This window comes from Panthera leo, chromosome B2 (genome assembly GCF_018350215.1).
Source record: "Panthera leo isolate Ple1 chromosome B2, P.leo_Ple1_pat1.1, whole genome shotgun sequence".
Lineage (NCBI taxonomy): Eukaryota > Metazoa > Chordata > Mammalia > Carnivora > Felidae > Panthera > Panthera leo.
This window is the reverse complement of record NC_056683.1, coordinates 114471105-114497241: the sequence shown is the minus strand read 5'-3', so window position 1 is coordinate 114497241 and position 26137 is coordinate 114471105. Positions and strand designations below refer to the sequence as shown.

Below are 26137 nucleotides of genomic sequence, written 5' to 3'. Positions count from 1 at the left end.
GTGTCTATTCATGTCTTCTGCCCATTTCTTAACTGTAGTGTTTATATTTGGGGTGTTGAGTTTGGTAAGTTCTTTATAGATTTTGGATACTAGCCCTTTATCCAATATGTCACTTGCAAATATCTTTCCCCATTCCTAGGCTGCCTTTTAGTTTTGTTGACTGTTTCCTTCACTGTGCAGAAGCTTTTTCTCTTGATGAATTCCCAATAGTTTATGTTTGCTTTTGTTTCCCTTGCCTTCAGCGACGTGTCTCGTAAGAAGTTGCTGTGGCTGAAGTCAAAGAGGTTGCTGCCTGTGTTCTCCTCTAGGATTTTGATGGTTTTCTGTCACACATTTAGGTCTTTCATCCATTTTGAATTTGTTTTTGTGTATGGTGTAATAAAGTGGTCCAGTTTCATTCTTCTGCATGTTGCCATTCAGTTTTCCCAACACCATTTATTGAAGAGACTGTCTTTTTTCCATTAGATATTCTTTCCTGCTTTGTTAAAGATTAGTTAACCATATAGTTATGGGTCCATTGCTAGGTTTTCTATTCTGTTCCATTAATCTGTGTATCTCTTTTAGTGCCAGTCCTACATTGGCTTGATGACTAAAGCTTTGTAATATGGTCTGAAATCCGGAATCATGATGCCTCCAGTTTTGTTTTTCTTTTTCAGGATTACTTTGTCTATTCAGGGTCTTTTGTGGTTCCATACAAAGTTTAGGATTGTTTGTTCTAGCTCTGAAAAAAAATGCTGGTGGTATTTTGATAGGGATTGCATTCAATGTGTAGATTGCTTTGGGTAGTATAGACATGTTAACAATGTTTGTTCTTCCAATCCATGATAATTTAATGCTTTTCCATTTCTTTGTGTCCTCTTCAATTTCTTTCATAAGTGTTATATAGTTGTATAGATCTTTAACCTCTTTAGTTAGATTTATTCTTAAGTATCTTATTATTTTGGGTACAATTTCAAATGGGATTGATTCCTTGATTTCTTTTTCTGCTGCTTCCTTCTTGATGTAAGAAATGCAACAGATTTCTGCATGTTGATTTTATATCCTACAACTTTGCAGAATTCATGTTTTAGTTCTACCAATTTTAGGTAGAGTCTTTCGGGTTTTCTATATAGAGTATCAAGTCATCTGCAAATAGCGGAAGTTTGACTTCTTCCTTGCCAATCTGGATGTTTTTTATTTCTTTTTGCTGTATGATTGCTGAGGTTAAGACTTCTAGTACTATGTTAAATAGTAATGGTGAGAGTGGACATCCTTGTCTTGTTCCTGACAAATGAAAGGCTGTAAGTTTTTCTCCATTGTGGATGATATTATCTCCGGGTCTTCCATAAATGGCCTTTATGATGTTAAGGTCTGTTCTATCTATTCCTACTTTGTCAAATGCTTTTTCTGCATCTGTTGAGAGGATCATAGGGTTCTTATCCTTTCTTTTATTAATGTGATGTATTACATTGATCGGTTTGCAAATACTGAACCAGACTTGCAGCCCAGGAATAAATCCCACTTGATCATGTGAAAAATTCTTTTAATATACTGTTGGATTCAATTTGCTAATATCTTGTTGAGAATTTTTGCATCCATATTCATCAGGGATATTGGCCTGTAATTCTCCTTTTACGTGGGGTCTTTGGTTTTGGAATCAAGGTAATGTTGACTTCATAGAATGAGTTTGGAAGCTTTCCTTCTATTTCTACTTTTTGAAATAGTTTGAGAAGAATAGGTATTAATTCTGCTTTAAATGTCTGGTAAAATTCCCCTGGGAAGTCATCCGGCCCAGGACTCTTCTTTGTCAGGAGATTTTTGATTACTGATTCAATTTCTTTGCTGCTCATTGGTCTGTTCAATTTTTTTATTATTTCTTCCTGTTTCCATTTTGGTAGTTTGTGAGTTTTTAGGAATTTGTCTATTTCTTCCAAATTGCCCAGTTTGTTGACAAATAATTTATCATAGTATTCTTTTATAACTCCTTGTATTTCTATGGTGTTGGTTGTGATCTCTCCTCTTTCGTTCATGATTTGATTTATTTGAGTCCTTTCTATTTTATTTTTGATAAGTCTGGCCAAGAGCTTATCAATTTTGTTAATTCTTTCAAAGAACCAGCTCTTAGTTTCATTTGTCTGTTCTACTGTTTTGTTGTTGTTGTTGTTTCTATATCATTTATTTCTGCTCTGATCTTTATTATTTCCCCTTTTTCTTCTGGATTTAGGTTTTATTTTCTGTTCCTTTTCTAGCTCCTTTAGGTGTAAGATTAGGTTGTGTATTTGGGACCTTTTTTGCTTCTTGAGATAGGCCTGAAACGCAATATACTTCCCTCTTGGGACTGCCTTTGCTGCATTCCAAAGGGTTTGGACTGTCGTGTTTTCATTTTCATTTGTTTCCATGTATTTTTTCTTTCTTCTTTAATTTCCTTGTTAACTCGTTTATTCTTTTTTCTTTTTAATTTTTAAAAAATGTTTATTTATCTTTGAGAGAGAGAGAGACAGGGGAGGGGCAGAAACGGAGGGAGACTCAGAATCTGAAGCAGACTCCAGGCTCTGACCTGTCAGTGCAGAGCCCTATGTGGGTCTCAAACTCACAAACTACCCGATCATGACCTGAAGTCAGACACTTAACTGACTGAGACACCCAGGCTCCCCAACCCATTCACTCTTTAGGAAGATGCTCCTTAATCTCCATGTATTTGAGGGTTTTCCAAAATTCTTCTTGTGGTTGACTTCAAGTTTCATAGTGTTGTAAATTTAAAATATGCATGATATGATCTCAATCTTTTTATACTTGTTGAGGGCTGATTTGTGACCCAGTATGTGATTGATTCTGGAGAATGTTCCATGTGCACTTAAAAAGAATGTGTATTGTGCTGCTTTAGGGTGATATGTTCTGAATATATCTGTTAGGTCCATCTGGTCCAGTGTGTCATTCAAAGCCATTGTTTCCTTGTTGATTTTCTGCTTAGATGATCTTTGCTGTAAGTGGGGTGTTAAATCCTCTACTATTATTATATTATTATCAGTGAGTTTCTTTATGTTTTTTATTAATTAATTTATATATTTGGGTTCTTCTAAGTTGGGGGCATAAATGTTTACTATTATTAGATCTTAAATATTTATTTATTTTTATTTTTTAATGTTTATTTATTATTTTGAAAGACAAAAAGCACACAAATGGGGGAAGGGCAGAAAGAGAGAGGGAGACAGAGGATCTGAAGCAGGCTCTGCACTGACAGCAGTGAGCCCGATGTAGAGCTTGAACTCACAAACCATGAGATCATGACCTGAGTCAAAGTCAGACACTCAACCAACTGAGCCACTCAGGTGCCCCTACAATTGTTAGATCTTCTTGATGGATAGGCTACTCAATTTAATATACTGCCCTTCTTCATCTCTTATTACAGTCTTTGTTTTAAAATCTAGTTTGTTCGACATAAGTATGGCTACTCTGGCTTTCTTTTGACCTCCATTAGCATGACAGATGGTTTTCCATCACCTCATTTTCAATTTGCAGGTGTTTTTAGGTCTAAAATGAGTCTCTTGTAGGCAGCATATAGATGGATCTTGATTTTTTATTCATTCTGATACCCTATGTCTTTTGATTGGAGCATTTAGTCCATTTACATCACAGTGATTACTGAAAGATACGAATTTAGTGCCACTGTGTTACCTGTAGAGTTGGTGCTTCTGGTGATGTTCTCTGTTCCTTTCTAGTCTTTGTTGCTTTTGGTCTTTTGTTTCTCCACTCACAGAGTCCCCCTTAAAATTTCTTGCATGTCTGGTTTTGTGGTCGTGAACTCCTTTAGCCTTTGCTCCTCTGGGAAACTCTTTATTTCTCCTTGTATTCTGAATGACAGCTTTGTTGGATAAAGAATTCTTGGCTGCATATTTTTCCCATTTAGCATGTTGACTATATCCTGCCACTTCTTTCTGTACTGCCACGTTTCTGTGGACAGATCTTTTGCAAACCTAACCTGTTTTCCCTTGCAGGTTAGGGACTTTTTTTCCCTTGTTGCTTTCAGGATTCTTTCCTTGTCTATTTTGTGAATTTGACTATGATATGCCTTGGCTGTGTTTGGCTTTTGTTGAATTTAATGAGAGTTCTCTATCCTTCTTGGATTTTAATGTCTGTGTCCTTCCCCAGATTAAGGAAGTTTTCACCTATAATTTACTCAAATAAACCTTCTTCCCCTTTTTCTCTCTCTTCATCTTCTGGGACTCCTATGATACAAATCTTATTACATTTTAATAAGTCATTGAGTTCCCTAAATCTGTCTTTATGATCCATGACCTTTCTTTCCTTCTTCTTTTCAGCTTCATTATTTTTCATAATTTTATCTTCTATATTACTAATTTGCTTCTCTGCCTCATTCATCCTCATTTTATGGCCTCCATTTGGGTTTGCATCTCAGTTATAGCATTTTTAATTTTGGCCTGCCTAAATTTTAGTTCTTTAATCTCTGTAGAAAGGGATTCTCTGGTATCTTCTATGCTTTTTTCAAGCCCAGCTAGTATCCTTATAATCCTTGTTTTAAATTCTAGTTGAGATATCTTACTTAAGTGTATTGATTAAGTCCCTGACCATGAGTTCTATTTCCTGTTCATTTTTTGGGGTGAATTTCTTCATCTCGTCATTTTGTCCAGAAAAAAAAAGAAGAGAGAAAAACAAAACAAAACAAAAAAGAATAAAACAATAACAAGCAAAAAAACAAAACTAGATCCTGGGTGTATTTTGGTCTCCTTGTTAAAAAAAAACCTAGATGAAAAAAATAAAGTAAAAATAAATAAAATAAATTAAAATAAACAAAAAATAAGATATATATAAACATATATAAAATAGAAAATAATGATAAATATTTTTTAAAAGAATTGAAAAAATGAAAAAACAATAATAAAAAATAAAGAATAAAAGTAAACAGGAAACTAGATCCTATTTCCCCTACAGTTGAACCTTTGTAGCACTCTTTGGTAGACTGGTTTATGCCGGTCATTTGGAAGAGGGGCCTGCGGCGCTGATTCTCAGGCTAATGTTTTAGTGGAAATCCACCTCGAGGGCACAGGGGTCTGGACTTGGTGTAAGAGGCTCCAGTGTCCACTAGGTGGCACTGTTTTGCTCCCTGAAGGCTTTCAGCGCGGACAGGTGGGATTGATATGGTGGCGGTGACCCACTCACAGAATGGATAAACCAGAAGCTATGTAACTGACTACCAATCTTGTGTGAAAATGGGCTTGGAAGGGATAGAGAAAGGAATGAAATTTCGAGTGTAGCTTCTTACATTGTTTTGGCATTTAAAGTGTTAACAATTTAAATTATAAATAAAATAAAATGAATATAGATTAAAAATCAAAATTGAATCTTAACATAAACAAATGAACCTAGGGGTGCCTCTGTGGCTCAGTTGGTTAAACGTCCTATCTTACTCTCCGCCCAGGTCATGACCTCACAGGTTGTGAGTTCCAGCCCTTAGACTCTGCACTGACAGAGTGGAGCCTGCTTCTGTCTCCCTCTCTGCCCCTTTCCCATGCTCTCTCTCTTTTCCATAAATAAATAAATATTTTTTTTTAAAATGAACCTAGAAGCATATCAAAATGCTAACACCCACACATGCACACACAAACACACTTGCACACACCTCTAATGGAAGACTGGATCATTACAAGCAGGTTAATTACAGTTTATATTATCTTTATTCAGCTTTTACAACAGAGATATAACCAAAGTGAAGGGATCCTAGTTTTGTGCCTGGTGTCTGTGATGGAGTAAACCACTTCCTGTCCTGAAAGATTATGGTGATGTCTGTCCTTAAATAATTCTTTGGCTACTTCTGTTTCAGTGTTAGCATAAATCTCTATCACTAAGTCATACCTTTATACAAAACACTAACTTCAGGTAAATGAAAATATTTCAGCAGAATGAATTATAGTGGATTTGACAAAAGTATGTGATTAAAAAATATTTATTAGATGCTTATTGATAGTTAACCAAGAAAAATATTGGCAGTTAAACAAACTTTCAGCTGACTTAATTGCCAGGTTATATTAAATTCTGCATAAATAATAAGCAGTTAACAATTGGTAACCAAATTTTTCTAGGCTTATGTCTTTACCCAATACAAGGACCACAAACAGACATCAAGTTTCATTTTAAGAACTGTGAAACTGACATATACTCAGGAAAACGAATAACTGTGAAGGCACTAAAAATGTTGAGACATGGCCATTCTGTGCAGAACAGTTAATTTAGAACTGAAAATTAAAAGTTATTGAGTTCTTTCTTCTTTTACTGGCTTACTTACAATATATCCAGAATACATCCTCATTTACCAACAACAAGTGCAATCAAATACATCACATGAAGTCCTGTTGTATACACAGCAATATGATGTGTCACGAAAGATTTATGGAAAAACAGAAATTTGAGCTGGTATCACACCTAGCTCCAATATATGGCTAAAACTCAACTGAGAACATACAAATATATTCTCCCTCCCACTGTGTATATATCACCTTGTTCTTACAACAATCTATTTTTAACTGTTTCTGGAGCACGTCTTACCAAAGTTGAACAAGTTACATGGAAAAGAGAAGCTATGTTTGTAAAATAAAGCTATACATGTAAATAAAAATAAAGTGATGAGTGTCTCCAAGGATTATTTCATGTATATATGTGTTTAATTGTGTGTTCCATTATTTCATGTATATACAGTTTCTGACTGGAATTAAGATGTCTCTGAATCAGAAAACAGACCCTTCATTGCTCGTTGAACTCATGTATAAATTCCAACTCATATACCATCTCCTCTTTAAAAATCTTCTCTTATTTGATGACTCCAGTTCTATCTGAAACCTACAGATATCACTCCCTTTTCTGAACTTCTATAACTCTTTATTCATAATTTTCTCAAAACTTTCCCCTGAAAATAAATAATATCTGATTCCTTTAAAATGTTCATTCTCCATAATATATTGCACTTAGTTGATATTCAGTAAATATATAGTTAAAAAAATAAATGAAAAAATAAATGCCCCTCTTCCAGAAGAAATAAAATGTTTAAATTTTCCAGTTCATCTGGATTCATGAAGTCAAAGCTGTTTAAAACTCCATCCTGAGCTCTTAAGATCAGTAATACCAATATTGCCTAAAAGACTAAGATAATACTATTAAATATATCATAATTCTGACCTAATAAATTATGTGTAACCCTTCTTACTCCACTGTTAGGATTCTCGGATATTAAGATGTTTCCTCCTCCTTTGCAGTCTCCCAGCATTGCATATGCACTTAGTTCTCTTCCATGTAATAAAATATAAATTATAAGAACTCATCAATGGGACATCACTTAGCTGTATAAAAGAAGGGAATCTACCGTTTGTGACAACATAGAAAAACCTGGAGGACATCATACAAAGTGAAATAGACCAGACACAGGTAAGGCAAATATTGCATGATCTCACTTACATGTGAAATCTAAAAAAGTTGAACTCACATAAGCTCAGTAGGATGGTGGTTGCGAGGGACTAAAGACTGGGGGCTGTGGGGAGATACTGGTCAAAGTGCACAAACTCAGTTATAAGATGAATAAGTTCTGGGGATCTAATGTACAACATAGCAAGTATGGTGAATAGTACTGTATTTCATATTTGAAACTGCTAAGAGAGTAGAACTTAAGTATTCTCACAACACACACACACACACACACACACACACACACACATGCACACACAAAGTGGTAACTATGTGAGGTAATGGAAGGGCTATTAGCTTGACTGTAGTAATCATTTTATTATGTATATACATCTCAAAGCATCACATTATGTATCTTAAATATATACAAATTTTGTCAATTATACATCAATAAAAATTGAAAAATGAAATTGAAGGTAAAATTCATCTGTCACAAATCAAATTACTTTCTTTTTTCAGAGATTACCTTTTTACCAAAATCCTTTGTTGAACATCTGTTGGGGAAAGACATCAAAAAGATGCCAGTTGACCCATGAGCTGGATCCTGGTCTTCAGAGGCTCCTCCCCGCCCCCCCCCCCACCTCTGTCCTTGGAATGTGGGTTCTGCTTGTCTTTCCTATCCCTATCCCTACCTATCTGAAACCTACAGGGATAGGGATGCGGTGTTGAAAATACCTACATGGTATATGTGACTAAATACAGTTAAGGCCTTTTTAGAAATTTTTAAGATTTGGCAGACAGACGCAGGATACATTCATCTTGCTGCTGTCCAAAACAAGCCTCCTATGTACGCTTCCTTTATTTAGGAAGGCTGCCATCTACCAACCTGGAGTGGTCTGCCTCTTTCTTCGGTCTTTCCCTGCCCTCCTCATATGTTTCAGGTGACATCTAGGAAGCTCCTGAGAGGGTTGTGAACCAACAACATCTCAAAGACAGGCATCTTTGTACTTTGTTCACCACGACAGGCCAGGGCTGATACAGCACCTACAATAAAAGTTACTGCTCAATAAACGCCTTTCAACTTAGGTGTGTGGCTTAGGAATGGTTTTCTAATAAAAAAAAGTTTCTTATAAACTGATCTGTTATCAGTTCAATTCAGGATATCAAGGGATCCAACTGCTCTTCCGGGACACTGTGTCGCTTCCTACCTGAGAGTTAGGGAAGCAGAAAGTGGCAGGTTGGTTAGACTGGAGGTGATGGCTGGAGCTGTTGGAGAAGATTTTTTTCCTCGTTGGTGCTTCATTTGTGTCTTTCTCAGTGTCTAGAAAGTGCTCTGGCTCAGATGCTCTTTATTTCTACTCCCTCACATGGTACAGTGGTTTCTACTCCAGAGTCATGGCTTTACCACCTCTACTCAGCATCCCTTTTTCCTACGGGACTGAGAAAGTTGGTGATTTGGGTCCCTGTATCCAAGAGAGCTTTGAAGAGTTCAATCTCTCCCTGCCTTTGTAGTTCTTCAGCATATGTAGGGCCCTCCAGTCTATTAGGGATGGGGAGACTTTGGCCTCACCTCTAATCCTTGGAGCAGCTGAGTTCAGGGCAAAGAGGAAGCCTGCGATTGGTGGCATGCAAAGAATGTGTCTCCAAACCAGTCAGAAGACATATTACCCTCAAGGTGGAGCAGAATAACACACGTATAGTTTTCAGCTCACTTAAAGCGCTCCATCAGCTTTTTGAGCTACTTAACCTGTTTCCTTATCTGGAAAGAAAGTGTAACCAAAACAAAAACAACAACAATAACAACAGACTTAGCACACAGGTCTGTGCAACCAGAAGTGCAGCAGAGTTTCTACATTTTGGGTCGCCTTTGGCCAGTGAACGGTAAGAGCAAATGCTTAATTCCATCCCTCAAGGCCAGGGGCTTTTTCATAGGAGTGTTCCTCCTTAGTCCCAAGAAAACATTAAGCACCCGCACCCTTAGTGGAAGCAAACTGATAGTCTCTCCTTGTATTTACTTTCCTCCTTTCTTTTTTTTTTTCTCCCTCTTTTTCTTTTACTCTGTAACCACAAAGCAACTGCCTGCACACAAGTTTTTGGCTCAGATCCTGGTAACATGGAATTTGGGTTGATATGTCTGACATACAAGTCTGGACTTGCACTTGAACTAAAATTTCAAAGAAATTTGGTAAAGTCCCAAATATCACTAAAATGTCTTACAAATTGTATCTAAAATTGTTTATTTAACTGTTTATTTATGTGGCTGAAATCCCACTAACTAGAGATAAAATTGGATAAACAGCCGTTCTTTAAAACTGAAATAACTCTAGAGACGCTTAGGTGGCTCAATCAGTTGAGCAGCTGACTTGATTTCGTCTCAGGTTATGATCCCAGAGTCATGGGATAGAGCTCTGCATTGGGCTCCACAGTGAGCACGGAGCCTGCTTAAGATTCTTTTTCTCTTTTGCCCCTCTCCCCCACCCACACACTCTCTCTAAAAAATAAAAAATTAAAAAAAAAATCAAGTAACTCTGGGGAAGACATACAATTTATTATTATAATTAATATGAGAGACAGAAGATAGAGACAAAAATAAATTTAGGATGAAACCCAGTCTTACTAAAAATTCTAGAGACTGATACATACTCAACAATTTTTGAGATGATTAACAAGGGAGGTAGCCTACTATCTTTGGTAAGGCATTTGTTTACCTCCACCTTCTCATTACCAAGAAAGGCAGTGGAAGGTGTTGATTAGATGAGGTGCAGAAAAACAACGTAGCTTCCTCCTCTATTTCCCAAAAAAGGTCCTGTCATAATCTCAGTCTCTGGGCTAAACACCATGGCTTTCGGTCTTTCCTGGCCCTATCTAATCATTGGTTGTATTTTTGCTTCTTTAGCAAGAGCATCCGATATCGCAGATGTATATCCCCCTCTGTGGAAAGAGAGTCCTGGTCAGTTCAGTGACTATAAGATAGAAAATGGAAAGTATATCATTAACTTCTGGCATTATCCTGAGAGATTGGGGACGTATAAAATCCTACTGAACAAGACAGCCAAATATTTTGCAAAATTTTCACCAGAAAATGAACAAAATATTTTATGGGGATTGCCTGTACATCATGGATGGCAATATCAGACAGGTAAGAATGTCTCTTTTTCATTACAATGACTACATTACAATGACCTTTGATTTAAGTGTGAATTAATTAGGAAGTAGTACCTTGTACATTTAGCACCATCTTTGTGAAAATTGATTTTTTTCTCTTTCCTTTCTATTCCTTTTCCAGCCATTTGCGTTCTTGCCCAATCTCTATCAACTATTTATGGAATGTCCCCTACATGCATGGTTTTTGCTAGCCAGAAATGTCCAAAAGAATTGTGTACAATGATGAAATGTTTCTATTTGCACTGTTCTCTATGAAAGCAGCAGCTCTTATATTCTTATATGAAGCTACTAAGCACTTGAAATGGCTAATGCTTCTGAAGAACTGAATTCTTGATTTTGTTTAATTTTAATTAATTTAACTTGAAGAGCTACAAGTGGCTAGTGATTACCACACTCACCGAAGCACAGCATATTAGGCTTAGTTCAGTCAATATCAATAAATATTAATTGATGGGCTACTGGGACCAAGCCTAGTTCTAAGCACTGAAGAGTACATCCAACAACAAAACAGCTAAGGTGATATGCATTAACTACACATGGGTGTACAAGATTAATTTGCATTATCTATAGTTCTAAATATGATTAGACTATAGTCATAGAGATTGGAGTGACAAAAGAGAAAAAACAAAACTTCTGTAGGAAAACCTGAAAATAGCATCTCTACTGAGGAATAAACATAGATATTTGTTTTGGAACAAAAATATCATAAGCCCCAAGCCATCTTGTTCAATGGGAAGAGACCTTCACTATCAACTTCTAGAAAACACTATTGGAAGAAAGGAATCAGTGAGAAGATGGGTGGCATTATAGAAAAGACAGAGAAAGAGACTGCAACGTCTGATCTGTGATGACATTCCAAGTTCGCTGGGAGAATCCCCTGACATCCAGTATAATTCCCATTCTTGGGCTGCTCTTGGCATGGAAAAGAAGAATATATGAACTCCTGAGACATGGTTCTGGAGAAGCAAAAACATAAGATCCTCCGTAAACAATAATCAACTCCCCCAAGGGGTGCACACACTTACTCCTACAAAAATTTTCAGCTCTGGGCCCAGTAATGAACAAACAGTAAAGTAAAATATTGGATAAGGTATTTTCAAAATATCATTTTCATTCATGAATACAATACATGGGATTCTACTGTTTTTTAAGGGCTGATTTATGTATTTAATTGAGTTGAATTCTATGATACGACTAGAGAAAACCAAAACAGAATTATAAATTATGAAATAGCCCATAAAAATATTTCACCCACAGTATGCTAAGTCTCAAAGACATGATAAGGACTGTAAGTACAAGAGTAGCTCAGGACAGACAGTGACAACCATGGGCTGAGGATATCATGGGAAGAAATGAGGACCAAAGAGCTTGATGGAGGCATTTCGAGAATATAACTGCTGGTATACTAATTACAAAGATGACATTGATAGCAGGTTTTACTGGAAGAAGACAACCACATAGGCAGAAGAACTGGGATGTGAAAGAGTAGTGGGTGGTTTATTTGAGAAGATGAACCAAGGTTAGTGAAAGAGATGTCTTTAAGTCAGACTGGGGAATTTTAATTGGGCTCTTAAGCAATATGGATTAGTTTAGTAACAAGAGCCTAATGCTTTCACAATACTTGAATACGTTAAATGTTTGCTTCTAGATTGCTTAGCACGTGTTTTTTTTTAAATATAGTTTTATTAATATGTAATAAACATAGAATAAACAGCATATGTAAAATGTATTTTTTGGTAAGTTTGGTATAGGTATATAGCTTTGAGCCCATCACCACAGATAATGACCATATGTATCATTCCAAAAATGTTCTTTTCCCTTTTGTATTCTCATCTTCAGGAACTTCTCTTTACCCAGTCTCTCCCAGCCTTCCCCATTCCTCCAACTACTCATCCCCCCACTCCCAAACTTCACCAGTAACCACTGATTTCCATCATTACAGATTAGATAGCATTATCTAGAATTTTCATATAGACAGTTGGGTGCTCTTTTTTTGGTCTGGTTTATTTCAATTGTCATGATTATTTTGAAATTCATCTGTCTAGTTTCATATGTCAGCATTCATTCATTTTTATTGGTTAGCTGAAATTTTAATCAGAATAATGTTTGAATTGGGGAGAGAACACTGGAAGTCTGAGGGAGGATAAAGAAGTGACGAAGCGTCACTTAAATGAAAAAAAGGAAGACTGGCACATATACGAGAAATTGACAGTAGATATCATTGCCTTCCCTTGAAGGAGTTACAACATGGTTAAGAAGGAGAGTTAGAAATGATCCAACCATAGAACAAGAAAGAGTTGAATCGTAAGATGTTAGATAAAAGTGCATGTCGTGAGCTGGAATCATCTGGGAATAGAGTAAGATTTGAAGTGAATCTTGAGAAAAGGGTACAATGTTGATGGGCTTTTAAAATAGTAATCCAGGGACAAAGAACTAGAAAGAACAAAAGGGCAAGAATTAGTGGAATTAGTTTTGTATACATGAGAAAAATAGAGAAAGAGGAAAATGTTGAGAGTATAGGAGATACATAATGTATGCTACAGAAATAAATCTAGTTGGAAAATACAGTTTGCTATATTTTCCAAAATTTTGAATTTGAATAGTAATAAATACAACATAAATTTTGTTCTGGAAGAAGTGGGTATGATGGAAAACAATGTTTGGTCAAGGTTATGGAGGATGAGGTATTTCTTGCCATGGAAAGGCAAGAAAAAAATTTCTTCAGAAGATAAAACATCTGGAAGCAGGCACAGCTTGGCTGTAAAGAAAGAGAAAGTACTGAAGATGTCCAGAAGAGTCCTGAAACTCCTCTGACAAAGAACAGAAGATTCGTGAGGCAATCTTCCTTGACAATCAAGATTAGGGGTTCAGTCTCAGGTATGCTCTCAGGTATCTCAGTTGGAAGTGACTTGGAATCACCAATAAAGCAGTTTGGTGGAGATTTGGCAAAAATGGAACTGGAGCACAGTTTCGTATATAGAGTAGATGACACAGAAGTCAGCAACATAAGGAAATCCTCAGATTAGCTTCATGGGCAACCATCCTCTGAGACTGAGTGGTCTTAAAAGGACAGAGAGTCTTGGAAGCAGATTTAAAATAACTCCCAACTGAGACAAAACCTAAGAACCAGGAGAGGTATGTTTCACATACTTGAATATTATTCTAGTTCAAAAGAAGATTAACAATTTTGGGAAATTTCCATGAATGAGCAGAACCACTCAAACCTTTCCTTTTGCCCATTGAAAGTTCATCTGGTCAAGAAGAACTAGAGAAAAGAGAAAGTTAGCAGGAGTAAAGAGAATAAGCCAGTGTGAAAATGGTTGAAACAGGGACAGAGACGGGCATTGAGTCAGAGACAGCTTCAGGGATATGCAAGTATATGCAGAAGGTAGAAAATATCAAGTGTGAAAAAAACCAGAAAGGCATGTTTTGAAAGTCGGAGGTAAGAGAGGATGACAAAAAGATAAAAATAGAATAATTGCTAATATTTATGGAAACACATATTCTCTGAGCTGGGCACTTTTTTAAAGTTTATTTATTTTGAGGGAGAGCACAGCAAGTCAGAGGCAGAGGGAGAAAGAGAGAGAGGGAATCCCAAGCAGGCTCTGCACTGTCAGTACAGAGCCTGACCCGGGGCTTGAACTCATGACTGTGAGATCACAATCTGAGCCGAAATCTAGAGTCAGACATTCAACAGACTGATCCACCCAAATGCCCCTGAACTGAGCACTTTTTAAGTCCTTCATTTAAAAACCCCAGACTTGGGGCGCCTGGGTGGCGCAGTCGGTTAAGCGTCCGACTTCAGCCAGGTCACGATCTCGCGGTCTGTGAGTTCGAGCCCCGCATCAGGCTCTGGGCTGATGGCTCGGAGCCTGGAGCCTGTTTCCGATTCTGTGTCTCCCTCTCTCTCTGCCCCTCCCCCGTTCATGCTCTGTCTCTCTCTGTCCCAAAAATAAATTAAAAAAAAAAAAAATAATAAAAATAAATAAAAACCCCAGACTTCTAGGAGGTAATTATTGTTATTCAAATATATACACTAGAAAACTGAGGCTTGCAGAAGTTACTTACCCAGGTCAAATAGTCAGTAAGCAATGAAAAAGGATTTGGTTTTCAGCAAATGAGTCCAGATCTTGCTTACTATACAGGAATATTCACTCCCTAATATCGAAGATGCAGAGTAGTTAGTAAAGGGAAAAAACACAGACTACAGAAGTTAAAAAAACCTAAGGCCTGTGAGAGAAAGTAGATCATTGTAGGGATGTTAAGGAAAAGGAAAAAATATGCATGGGAGATAGGAAGCAGAAAGTCATGAAGTGAAGGAAAGACAATGTGATAGGAAAGCTGACACAATTCTTTATTCCTGTAAACATGGTGTGTCTAGTTAGCGTTTGTCTCTACAGCTAGGAAGAGGTCCTGGTAAAACCAACTCTGGATTTTGTCTCTTTTAGGCAGATTAGCCGATCCCACGGAAAGTACGGACTGTGGCCATAAGTCTGGGGATCATCTGTGCATCTCTGTGGACAGTTGGTGGGCTGGTGAGTTCAGTGTGACCGTCAAACCTCAAATAGATGACCTTTCCATAAAAAATCAGTTCAACTTAAGATCCCAGTCAGAGAAGCAAAACCAAACCCAGAATCACTGCTTTTATAAAACGAAACAAAACAAAGTCTGTTTGGCTCAAATGTGGATGTCTTGAAATGGGTTTTGAGATAGATATATTTTTAATTTACTGATTAATTTATTTAATTATAAAAATATCAGGGAGACCAGAAACCTCAAAGTTTGATTGAAACATATAAGGCGGGAGCGAAATTTGTGTTATATTATAAAATAAAAACTTGTTAACAAGGGAAATATCTAGATAAATATTATTGTATTTTAAAGCTATGTCAGATTTTCAGCTTTAGAATAAAAACTTAGAAAAGTATAGAATTCTGTTACTAATTTTTAAATTTTTCACTTACTGTACCTTGGAATTTAATTAGTATTTTAAATTCCAGTGCAATTATTATCCATGATTTAAAATAACAAATGTATGGGGCACCTGGGTGGCTCAGTCAGTTAAGCTTCCGACTTCAGCTCAGGTCATGATCTCACGGTTTGTGAGTTCGAGCCCCACGTCGAGCTCTGTGCTGACAACTCAGAAACCGGAGCCTGCTTCAGATTCTGTGTCTCCCTCTCTCTCTGCTCCTCCCCCACTCTGTGTGTGTGTGTGTGTGTGTAAAATAAAATAATAAAATAAAATAATAAATGTACAACATAAATCTATTTTGCTTTATGAGAGCAGGGTTTTTAAGAGAAGCATATTCAAGTTGTATATAACACTAAGGAAAATGTCTCTTTTTTTGATGTTTACTTATTTATTTTGAGAGAGAGAGAGAGAGAATGAGCAGGGGAGGGGCAGAGAAAGAGAGAGAGATAATCCAAAGCAGGTTCCCTGCTATCAGCACAGAGTCCTATGTGGGGTCTGAACTCATGAACTGTGAGATCATGACCTGAGCCAAAATCAAGAGTTGGATGCTTAACTCTCTGAGTCACCCAGGTGTCCCAACATTAAGGGAAATTTCTGATAATATTCCCAAAGTTCCCAAAATTACTGCTTAAGTTTTACCACATTTCTAGATCTGTGGGTGTACTTTTATGAGAGACTTCTTTACTTCAAAAACAACTTCTTTTATATATTAACAATATTAATAAATGTTTGTTTATACAGATCTTAATTATTATCTCTCTGCAATGCCCTTCCTTGCTGCGGTTGATTCTGGTATAATGGGGATACCATCAGACAAAGTCATCTTTCTGCCACTGCCCAAGGATCAGATGAATTTTTGTTACAATGTTTCTAGCTGTCATTCATCCTTTCCAGAAGCAATGAAAAAGTGGAATGAATTTTACCAGGTTTTGTGTGTGTGTTTGTGGGCGTGTGTGTGTGCTTTAATTAATACTTTTCAAGGCTAGCCAGATAATTTTTGAATAGCACTTCATGTAGATTTTTTATGCATTGCACAATGCAGTCCTAAGGAATAAAGTTCCTAATGTGAAAATATTATGGTGACAGCAATATTAGTATGAGTGGATTGCTGCATGACATCATACCTCGATAACATCCTCACTGCCAATAAGGTATCAAGACTGCCCTATCTACTCTTCTCATACTAAAGTTATATACACACAGGTGAACCCAGAGAAATTATGGCTTAACAGTGCATGAAGTATCCTAGCTCATCACAATTTCAGGACAACTGAGCAATAACTGATATACAAATGCAATTGTGGGATAGGTTGTGGTGAATTTGATCAGCTTATTTCAACTCTCTTGATAAGCAAATCACATATGACTTGATTAAAATGAGCATTTGACACTCAGAAGCAAATATTGATGTCCAAAGCAAAGTATCATGGGTGAAAGAGTAAATGACTAAAGATTGGGTTTCCCTTTAGAGAACTTCTTCATTATATTGCATAAGATTAGCTTTGACACTTTGTGGACAGTTTGTTGCATGGCAAGAAAAAAACAAATGTACAAAATACTAAAGATCTGGTTCTGAACAGTGTAAAATCCTGAACATTTCTGAAACACATGGTTTATTCTTTTCGTATGATTTCAGTATCACTAGTAATTAAAATAACTGATATTGAGCTCTTCAGGAAGTGTTAAGCATTACATCTTTCTTTCATACCTTAACTCTTAGAAAAAAATGTTCTCCCCTTATTTAGAATGTTGAAAAATTATATTTGTAAATAGAACTGATTTTCAAGAAGAGAGATTGTTATAATTGCCCACATATCAATAACTTGTTTTTTTTCCTGGATAGCACGTAAAGTCACATTCTAGTAGCTTTGATGACCTGTTGGAGTACTTATGGGCTGCACATGTCTCATCTTTGGAGATTGCTCGTAAAAACTTTCACAATAGGTAAGAGTGGATCTAGAGTTATTTTGTTTCAATATGGTAATAATCTTTCCATCTTACACTGTCTTTTTCACTGAAGTCTTTGAAGAGCACTCTTTTCATCTTGAGGTAAGTTATTAGGAGATGCAGAGTTCAGAAACGGGTAGATTTTTAGGCACTTAAGTGAGTTGAGTCATCAGTATAGGAGGGTTATGCAGGTGAGACAGCTGTCATTTGTCATTAGAGAAATGTTTATGCCGGGAGTCCATTCCTTGTTGACTGACTTTTAGAAATGAAGAGATGTCACTTATTGGATACTTGCAAAACCTGTTCACGAAGGGAGTGTTTGTTGATGGATTGAAGTCAGTCTAAAAATGGTTTGGTGTCTACTTGTTACTATGTCTACAGATCATTTGTCTTTTTCAGGACCGACAAGCATTTCTGGGAGCTCACAACTATTAATAGAACTGAGAGCATACCCAGGCAAGAACTGAGAGAACCCTAATATCTTGCCTCTGGCTACCTTGAGGCCCTGACCAAATAGGAAGTAAAGCCTTAGCGTTGAAGATATACCCCAACACATGCACAGGGCTCCTCAGCAAAGAGTGGAAGATTTATTGGTTCAAGGAACTTAAGGGAACCTTTAATTAATCTTTAGCTGACCATGATGCTTATGAGCAGGGACCTCAGTGATGACTCACTACAAAGAACACAGAATGAACAACAGAATCTGTCCATGCAAAACAGTAAACAACAATGACAAGAAAACCAAACAACAAAAAACCCTGGTGAGGGTGGGAATCTGATTTTTAGAGTGTCTACTTTATAGTGTGTGAACTGTCCAGTGTTTAAAAAAAAAAGAGACAGGTGTGCAAACAATCAGGAAAAGTATTGCATGCATGCCCCCCTCCCCTTACACAGAGATAATCAGTCAATAGGAATTGTTCCTCTGGGGTCTCAGAGGACAAAATGTACAAATTGCCAGTTATACACAGTTCATGGGGATGTAATAATATACAGCATAGTCATTATAGTTAATATGTCGCTTATTTGAAAGTTGCTGAGGAGTGGATCTTAATAGTTTTCACCACAAGAAAAAAAATTTGTAACTTTGCATGGTAACAAATGTTAACTAGACTTCCTGTGGTGATCATTTCACAATATACGCATATATCAAGTCATTACATTGTATACCTGAAAACCAGAAAGAAAAGTTGGCTTTCTAGGATCATCAGAAAAAAAAAAAAATACGAAGCTCCTTAAAAAGCAAAAAAAAAAAAAAAAAAAATCTGTTACTTCATTTTTAGTGGTTACCTGAAATGAACATTGTGTTAAGAGATGTCTAAATTCAGCAGAAATTTTGCTAATTTTCTTTTATTTTTATCTTTATATTTTAAAATAATGATACTTGGTCACATATCAGAATTTATGTAAGTAATGTAAATGCTTCACGAAAAGGGAAACATGTGATTAAAAACACATATGTTCTGAGATGGTAATATTCAAATTAAAAATTTTAATAACATCTTTTCAAGTGTTCAAGTGTAGGAGCTAACATCAACATCAAGTTTCTTTACTCCATATTCTAAAAAGTTCAAAAATGTCATTTTGAACACGTTATCTGTTTTGAAAATTGAGTTGGCAAAATTCTGGGTAGACTAACTGTAAATGTATACTTTCTCCACTTCTCTGTTAGATTAAAATACTATTCTAAACAAGAAGCTGATTTTGAAAGAAGCTGGGCTTTATTTGTGGATTATTTAGCTCCACCACTCTTTCCTACAACCTTAATTAGAACATATGAATTCCAGAAGGAGCTGCCAAAACGCATGCTTATGAATGAGGATAGAGCCCCCTTCATCCATGACTTTAGTGGCTTTCAGAACACAGTCCTGTTTGCTCTAAGTGTTCTCCACAAAGTACATAAGTACACAGGTAAGAGACACAGAGACCTTTTTATTTGTAAGTTCTATACATTGTGTTGATTTCATAGGTAATGAAAGACGATCGAATCATAAATTACTACAACAGACTGTCTAAAGAAGGAAATGTTGACTTTTTAAGATATGTTTCAAAGTTTTAACAATAATCCTTGTGGGTTTGTGAGTGCCTTCATTTAGTGAGTACATATTACTTAACTTACTTATTTAGTAAGGCCCTTAGTTATTTAACACCTCTTCTCCTCTGGGGCCTTTCAACAAAGCAGATCAATATCACCACATGTTACTTTGGCAAGGAGATAATGGAAATCCCTATTTCTTTCTTGGACAAATTTTGCTATTTAATTTTATTTTGCTTTTAAACAAAAAAGATAATAAACATAATAATGACGCTTGCTATAACTAAAAAAACCCTGAAATAAATTGTGTTATATGGACTTTCCCCATCCAATACTATGATTATAGACATCAAGGAAAAAATTTGACCCCCCTCCCAAATTCTGGTTTTGAAAGAGATATATTTCTCCAAAATTTCAAAATCTTAGGTTTAGTAAGTAGAAAACACAGATGAAATTACATAAATTTGTAAATGTGAAAATTACTATGTCATTCAGTTTCCCAAATACTATTTATCCTTGTTCTCCTGAGGGGAAAAAAATGTGTGTGTGCATGTGCATGTGTTTAATTCATATTCCCTAAAGAAGAATTCAGAAATAAGATATGATTCAAAATAAAAATGAATGCATTGTATTTTAAAAGTAAAACTTGTTTATGTATTACCAAGGGTAACATTGCTGTTTTAATAAATAAACCTTCAGATTGTAATGGCAAAACTCGAAGGATTCTATTTCTGTCTCACATGATGAATTGAGATACTCAATTGGTAAGAGGCTTTCTTCCATGGTAATTAAGAGATCTAGGATGTTTCCAACTTTGGCTCCATCAACATTCACTGCTTCATCACTGTATCCTCCCTATAAAGTAATTCAAAGGAATTAAGGGCTTAAGGGGGCTCGTCTTTGAAAAGCCTACTAGAAGTGACAAACTTAACTATATCTCACATACCTTTGGTAAGAATAGTCATACAGCTCAACTAGATGAGGGGTAGGAGGGACTTGGGAAAATTAACTCTTGTCTGAACCCCACTGTTAGGAGAATCATAAAAACGTATTGATTACCACACTGTCAGATATGGAAAGTACAATCTAGTCTTAGATGATATGAACAAACTCTATTGGCCTAGTATACAGAGGGACTGAATAGATAGACTTGATTACATTTAAAGATTGTATACAACAGATGTTTAGATTTTTGTAAGTTCCAGTTGTATTAAAATTAGCTTGGATTTGTTAAGGAATTTTGAATTTACTCTATAGGCTACAATAAAAAGAAAAAAAAAAGACAAATTGGAATGTAGTTAAACTAGCTATCATGTTTCCTGTATACTAATTGTATGCATCCACTCATACTCAGAATTCAAAAATTGTGCTTAAAGCCTTGGCAGATATTTTTAACTAATTTGAGTTATAGAAAAAAAATAGGATACCATTACTAAATACTTTTCTCCATTTCTTAATAATATTTCATTTTTATGGCTATAATTTCTTTTCTACTTATTTTAAAAATATATTCAATATATGCCTCTTATTAAAAATTAAAACACTACAGAAAGTTATTAAATACACATAAAACTTACCTTCTATCCATCCTCATTCCTTAATTCCTTACCTTAATTCCTTGTCTGATATATATTTTTTAACTTTTGGTCCTATTCCTACAAAAAATATTTGTATGAACTAGTGACTATAAATAAATAAATAAATAAATAAATAAATAAATAATAAGTAATAGATGGAACTGGAGAGTGTTATGCTAAGTGAAATAAGTCATACAGAGAAAGACAGATACCATACATTTTCACTCTTATGTGGATCCTGAGAAATTTAACAGAAGATCATGGGGGGGAGGGGAAGGGGAAAAAAAAAAAAGATTAGAGAGGGAGGGAGCCAAAACATAAGAGACTCTTAAAAACTGAGGACAAACTGAGGGTTGATGAGGGGTGGGGGAAGGTGGGTGATGGGTATTGAGGAGGGCACCTATTGGGATGAGCACTGGGTGTTGTATGGAAACCAATTTGACAATAAATTTCATATATTGAAAAAATAAATAAATTCCAGTTAGTTAACATACAGTGTTGTATTGGTGTCATGTGTAAAATGTAGTGATTCAATACCTCCACGCAACACCTGGTGCTCATTATGACAGGTGCACTCCTTAGTCCTCATCACCTATTTCACCCATTCCCCCACCCACCTCCCCTTTGGTAACCATCAGTTTGTTCTCTATAGTTAAGAGTCTGTTTCTTCATAAGAGACTCCTAAAAACTGAGAATGAACTGAGGGTTGATGGGGGGGTGGGTGATGGGCATTGAGGAGGGCACCTGTTGGGATGAGCACTGGGTGTTGTATGGAAACCAATTTGACAATAAATTTCATATTTAAAAAATAAATAAATAAAAATAAAATATAAATAAATAAATAAATAAATAAGTCAATAATTTGACTAAAAACTGTGCTGTTTGCTTAAAAGAGGTTATACGTATGGCACAGTTCTGTCCTATTAATTTCTCACTAGCCATATACACTTGAGAAATTAGCAAGTCAGCAAATATTGACACATTATTCTGTAAGTAATATATAACTTTTCATTGAATGGATTTGTATGCTTTTTAGTTTTAGGTAATGTAAAAGCAGCATTGAGTGTGTACTATTATTAGCTTAACTTGTTGGGATGGTGACAGATTAAATTACTAGAAATGAATTCATGGATCAGGTATTGCCAAGTGGCAATTAAAAAGTATAGTATAGATTACATTCTTGTCAAAACAAAAACAGAAACAACACAAATTGTTTTTTTAGAGTTCATGTTTCTGCATAGGCACTGAAAATGAGTATTAACAAACTTACTAATTTTCAAGAGTCTGATTTTTTATGGATTTTCATTTCTTTAATCGTTGCTGTATCCATTGTTCTCTTTAGTTACTTATGTATCTTAGATGTTTGAATATGAGTGAGGGCATAACATAATTTTAAAAAGCAAAATATTGTTTTATTTTAAAAATGCATATGAAAACATGCTACTTTCATACTAATTGAATTTTGTTTTAGATAATTTCAACATTTGGGATTAAAATTAAATTTTACCTAAAACTCCTAAATATCTTTACTATTTTCTAGGTACATTATCTTTTGTTTTATGGAAAACTTTAATGAAGTCAACAGTTGCAAGGAAACTGTTTCTAGAGATTTTGGAATTCATCCTTCATTCTTTCAATTAAATGCTTCTGGAAATGTGTATAAAATAAAAATCCACGATGATAATTTCTCGAGGAACAGTATTCTCAAGATTAGTCCTTGCATGTTTGCATAATTTTGTCATTGTGTATATCTTAAAGTTTGAGTTAATATATTGCCATTAATTTCCTTAATTTAAATTAGTATCAATAATGAAAATGTTTACTTTTTAATGTAGATTCAGTTGAATAACTGACAAATGCTGATAAATTAATAAAGTTCATAAAACCTGATTAGAATTTTGGATTTTATTCAATCCAAATTAATTTTATGGAATTTGGAGGAATATATTTTTATGATCAATAGTCAAGAGGCAGAAGATTTGCAATAAAATTTGGATGATGACTATGGATTTTTAAAACATTTAAAAATGAACTATTAGTTTAGGATGTATCATTTGATCCATCGTGTCTTTGGAGTTCTCTGAAAGTTAGAAAAATTATGTTCTGAACATTTCTTTCTTTCTTTTCTTTTTTTTTTTTTTTAGCTCATACTTATTATGGAGTACATCAGGGTCACAGGGGGCAAAATTTCTTTCCTTTAAGAAGAGACAATGTGCATTGACAGGAAGGCAGTCCTCCCTCCTGCTTGCCCCCTTGGTGACTTTCCTTCCATAGCTTGTATGAAGTTTGCTGACAGGTTTTACAGAGGCTCCCAACCACAGTATTCCAAACTATTTGGAAAAAAAAAAAAATGAATAAATTGAGCCAAAAGGTAGATAGTATGGTAAAATAACACAGGCACTGATATCAGAAAGATCTGAGTTTACATCTAAGCTCTGCCATTTTCTAACCAATGTCAGCTGGTCAATCGTAAACAATTTATCAAATTCCCCTGTACATCAATATACTTACTGAAAAAATGAAAATGATGGGGAAAAATGGAAATAATTGAAGAGTACACAGATTTGGGTTATAAAAATTGGCTGGTTTAATAAACAAAAGGCAATGAGTATCCAGTATAATACCTATAACCCAGTAACTATGGTATAGAATACAGATTTGATAAACAAATTACCAATAAGATAACTTGCATCAAAACTCCAGGAAGCCCAAACCATGAAACATACTCATACTGAATTACAGCAACTCTACTATTCCTACAAATCATATTCATTTGCTAATAACTTTTAAGCATTTTTTGTGGTATTGTTTTGAGAGAGAGACAGAGCATGTGAGCAGGGGAGGGGCAGAGAGAGAGGGAGAGAGAGAATCTCAAGCAGGCTCCCCACTCCCAGCTCAGAGTCCGACTTGGGGTTCAAACCCACAAACCATGAGATCATGACCTGAGCTGAAGTCAAGAGCTGGACACTCAACTGACTGAGCCACCCGGGCACCCCTTAACCATTTTTATTTAGTTCCCTTTTGCTACTGTAACAAACTACGACAGACTTGGAGGCTTTAAAATAACAAATATGTTATATTACAGTTCTGGAGATGACATGTCAAAAATGGATTTCACTATAGAAAAATCAACGTGTTGATAGAGACTAGTTTCTTCTGGAGGCTCCAGGAGAGAATTAGTTCTCTTGTCTTTTGCAGCTTCTAGAAGCTGCCCTCATTCTTCCGCTCATGGACTCTTCCTTCATCTTCAAAGCCGGTAGTGCAGTATCTTCAAAAATCTCTTTGATTCTGAAATTTCTGCCTCCCTTTTTTAATTTATAAGGACCATGATGATTTTAATCAGCTCTCCCAAATTATCCAGGATAACCCCCCATCTCAAGACACTAATTTAATAACATCTGCAAAATCCCTTCTGCCATCTAAATTAACATATTCATGTGTCCAGGGATTCACATGTGGACATCTTTTGGGGGCCATTATGTCTGATAACACATTATTCATGATATTATCACTGTACTGTATGCATTCAAGAACATATATATAACAAAATGACCCATTAATAGTTACAGAGCAATAAACAATAAATTTCTGAGTATATCATTACAAAGTAATATACATGTTTTCTACTGACGGCTATAATACAGCAGGGATTAATCTATTCTATGTCAGAAATGGTGGCTGCCAGTATCTTAATTAGTAATAATATTATGAATTAAAAATTAGAGTAATTTAATTTCATGGAGTGAAATTTCCAAAACAAATTACACGAAAAAGGAAAAAGATTTACTTGAAGAGTACATGAATACTGCATGGAAACAGTGAGATGCAAGAACAAATGGTTTTCATTGGCTATTAGAACAAGAGCCAAAAAGTCATCAGAAACCCAATAAAGTAGTCTTTACATATCTAGCTTTATGAACACTCATGTCCTTTTCTCTCCATGCATTATATTTCTTCTTCTCTTGCTATACACAGACTGCTTCCCTTTCTCCCTCTGTACCTGACTTATCATTTCTGCCTAAAGCTCTAGAGTCTACATCAGTTTACAAGTTATGGCTGTGAGCCCATCTTCTTGTCAACTTACAGATTCCCTGGAGATAGATTTTGTTTGGTGGAATGTACTCTCTGTATTGGTTTCCCTGTTAGTTATGCACAGCGGCTCCAATGAGCTGTGAACAAAGACTAATGCAGTCACAGAGTAAAAATAACTGGCAATAATGGTCCATTTTATGCAGAGAGTGAGTGGGCGGTTTTTGCAAAGGAACATACACACTCAACAATTATGTACAAACTCTTCACAGATGCTCACTTACACCTGAGATTCAGATCAAATCATGAAAAACTTACAGGAGATATATAGATATATACAGGATATATTTAGAAGATATACCTATACTGGGGCACCTGGGTGGCTCAGTCGGTTAAGCATCCCACTTTGGCTCAGGTCATGATCTCACAGTTCATAGGTTCAAGCCCCACGTCAGGCTCTGTGCTGACAGCTCAGAGCCTGCAACCTGCTTCAGATTCTGTGTCTCCTTCTCTCTCTGCCCTTCCCCCGCTTGCACTCTCTCTCTCTCTCTCTCTCTCTCTCAAAAAAAAATAAGCATCTTAAAAAAAGAAAATTTAGGAGATATATCTATATGTATATATCTTCTTTAAAAATGTATGAAAGATGAACAAAAATGCATATTTTTTATGTTCTCTTATTTGCACTATTGCTGTAAGAAAATCAAACTTTTAAGGAGAAAATTTAGAGACTAGAGTTTTTGCCATGTTAATTTTGTCATTATTTTTATCTTATGTTTATACCTTATGTAATTGGGTCTTGATTTTTCTTTTTTTCTCTTTTTATAATTTTTAAATTTTATTTTTAAGTAGGCTCCACACCCAACGTGGGGCTTGAACTCATGGTCCTGAAATCATGAGTCACATGTTCAACTGGCTGAGCCAGCCAGGAGCTCCCCTGGGTCTTGATTTTTCTATCCAAACAACTTCTGTCTTTAACTTTTAAGATTAGGCCATTGATTACTGTACATCAGTTAGTTAATTTTAAGT

At 35.7% G+C, this 26137-nt stretch overlaps 1 protein-coding gene across 1 annotated transcript; it reads left to right on the top strand.

Annotated features, from left to right (window-relative positions):
- Positions 1-10227: 10227 nt before the first annotated feature.
- LOC122219169 (protein LEG1 homolog) lies at positions 10228-22723 on the top strand. The gene is made up of 6 exons (XM_042937406.1): positions 10228-10528; positions 15003-15089; positions 16268-16452; positions 17370-17470; positions 19143-19381; positions 22623-22723. Exons 1-6 carry the CDS (start codon positions 10228-10230, stop codon positions 22721-22723), a joined length of 1014 nt encoding a protein of 337 aa, XP_042793340.1.
- The last annotated feature ends 3414 nt before the right edge of the window (positions 22724-26137 follow it).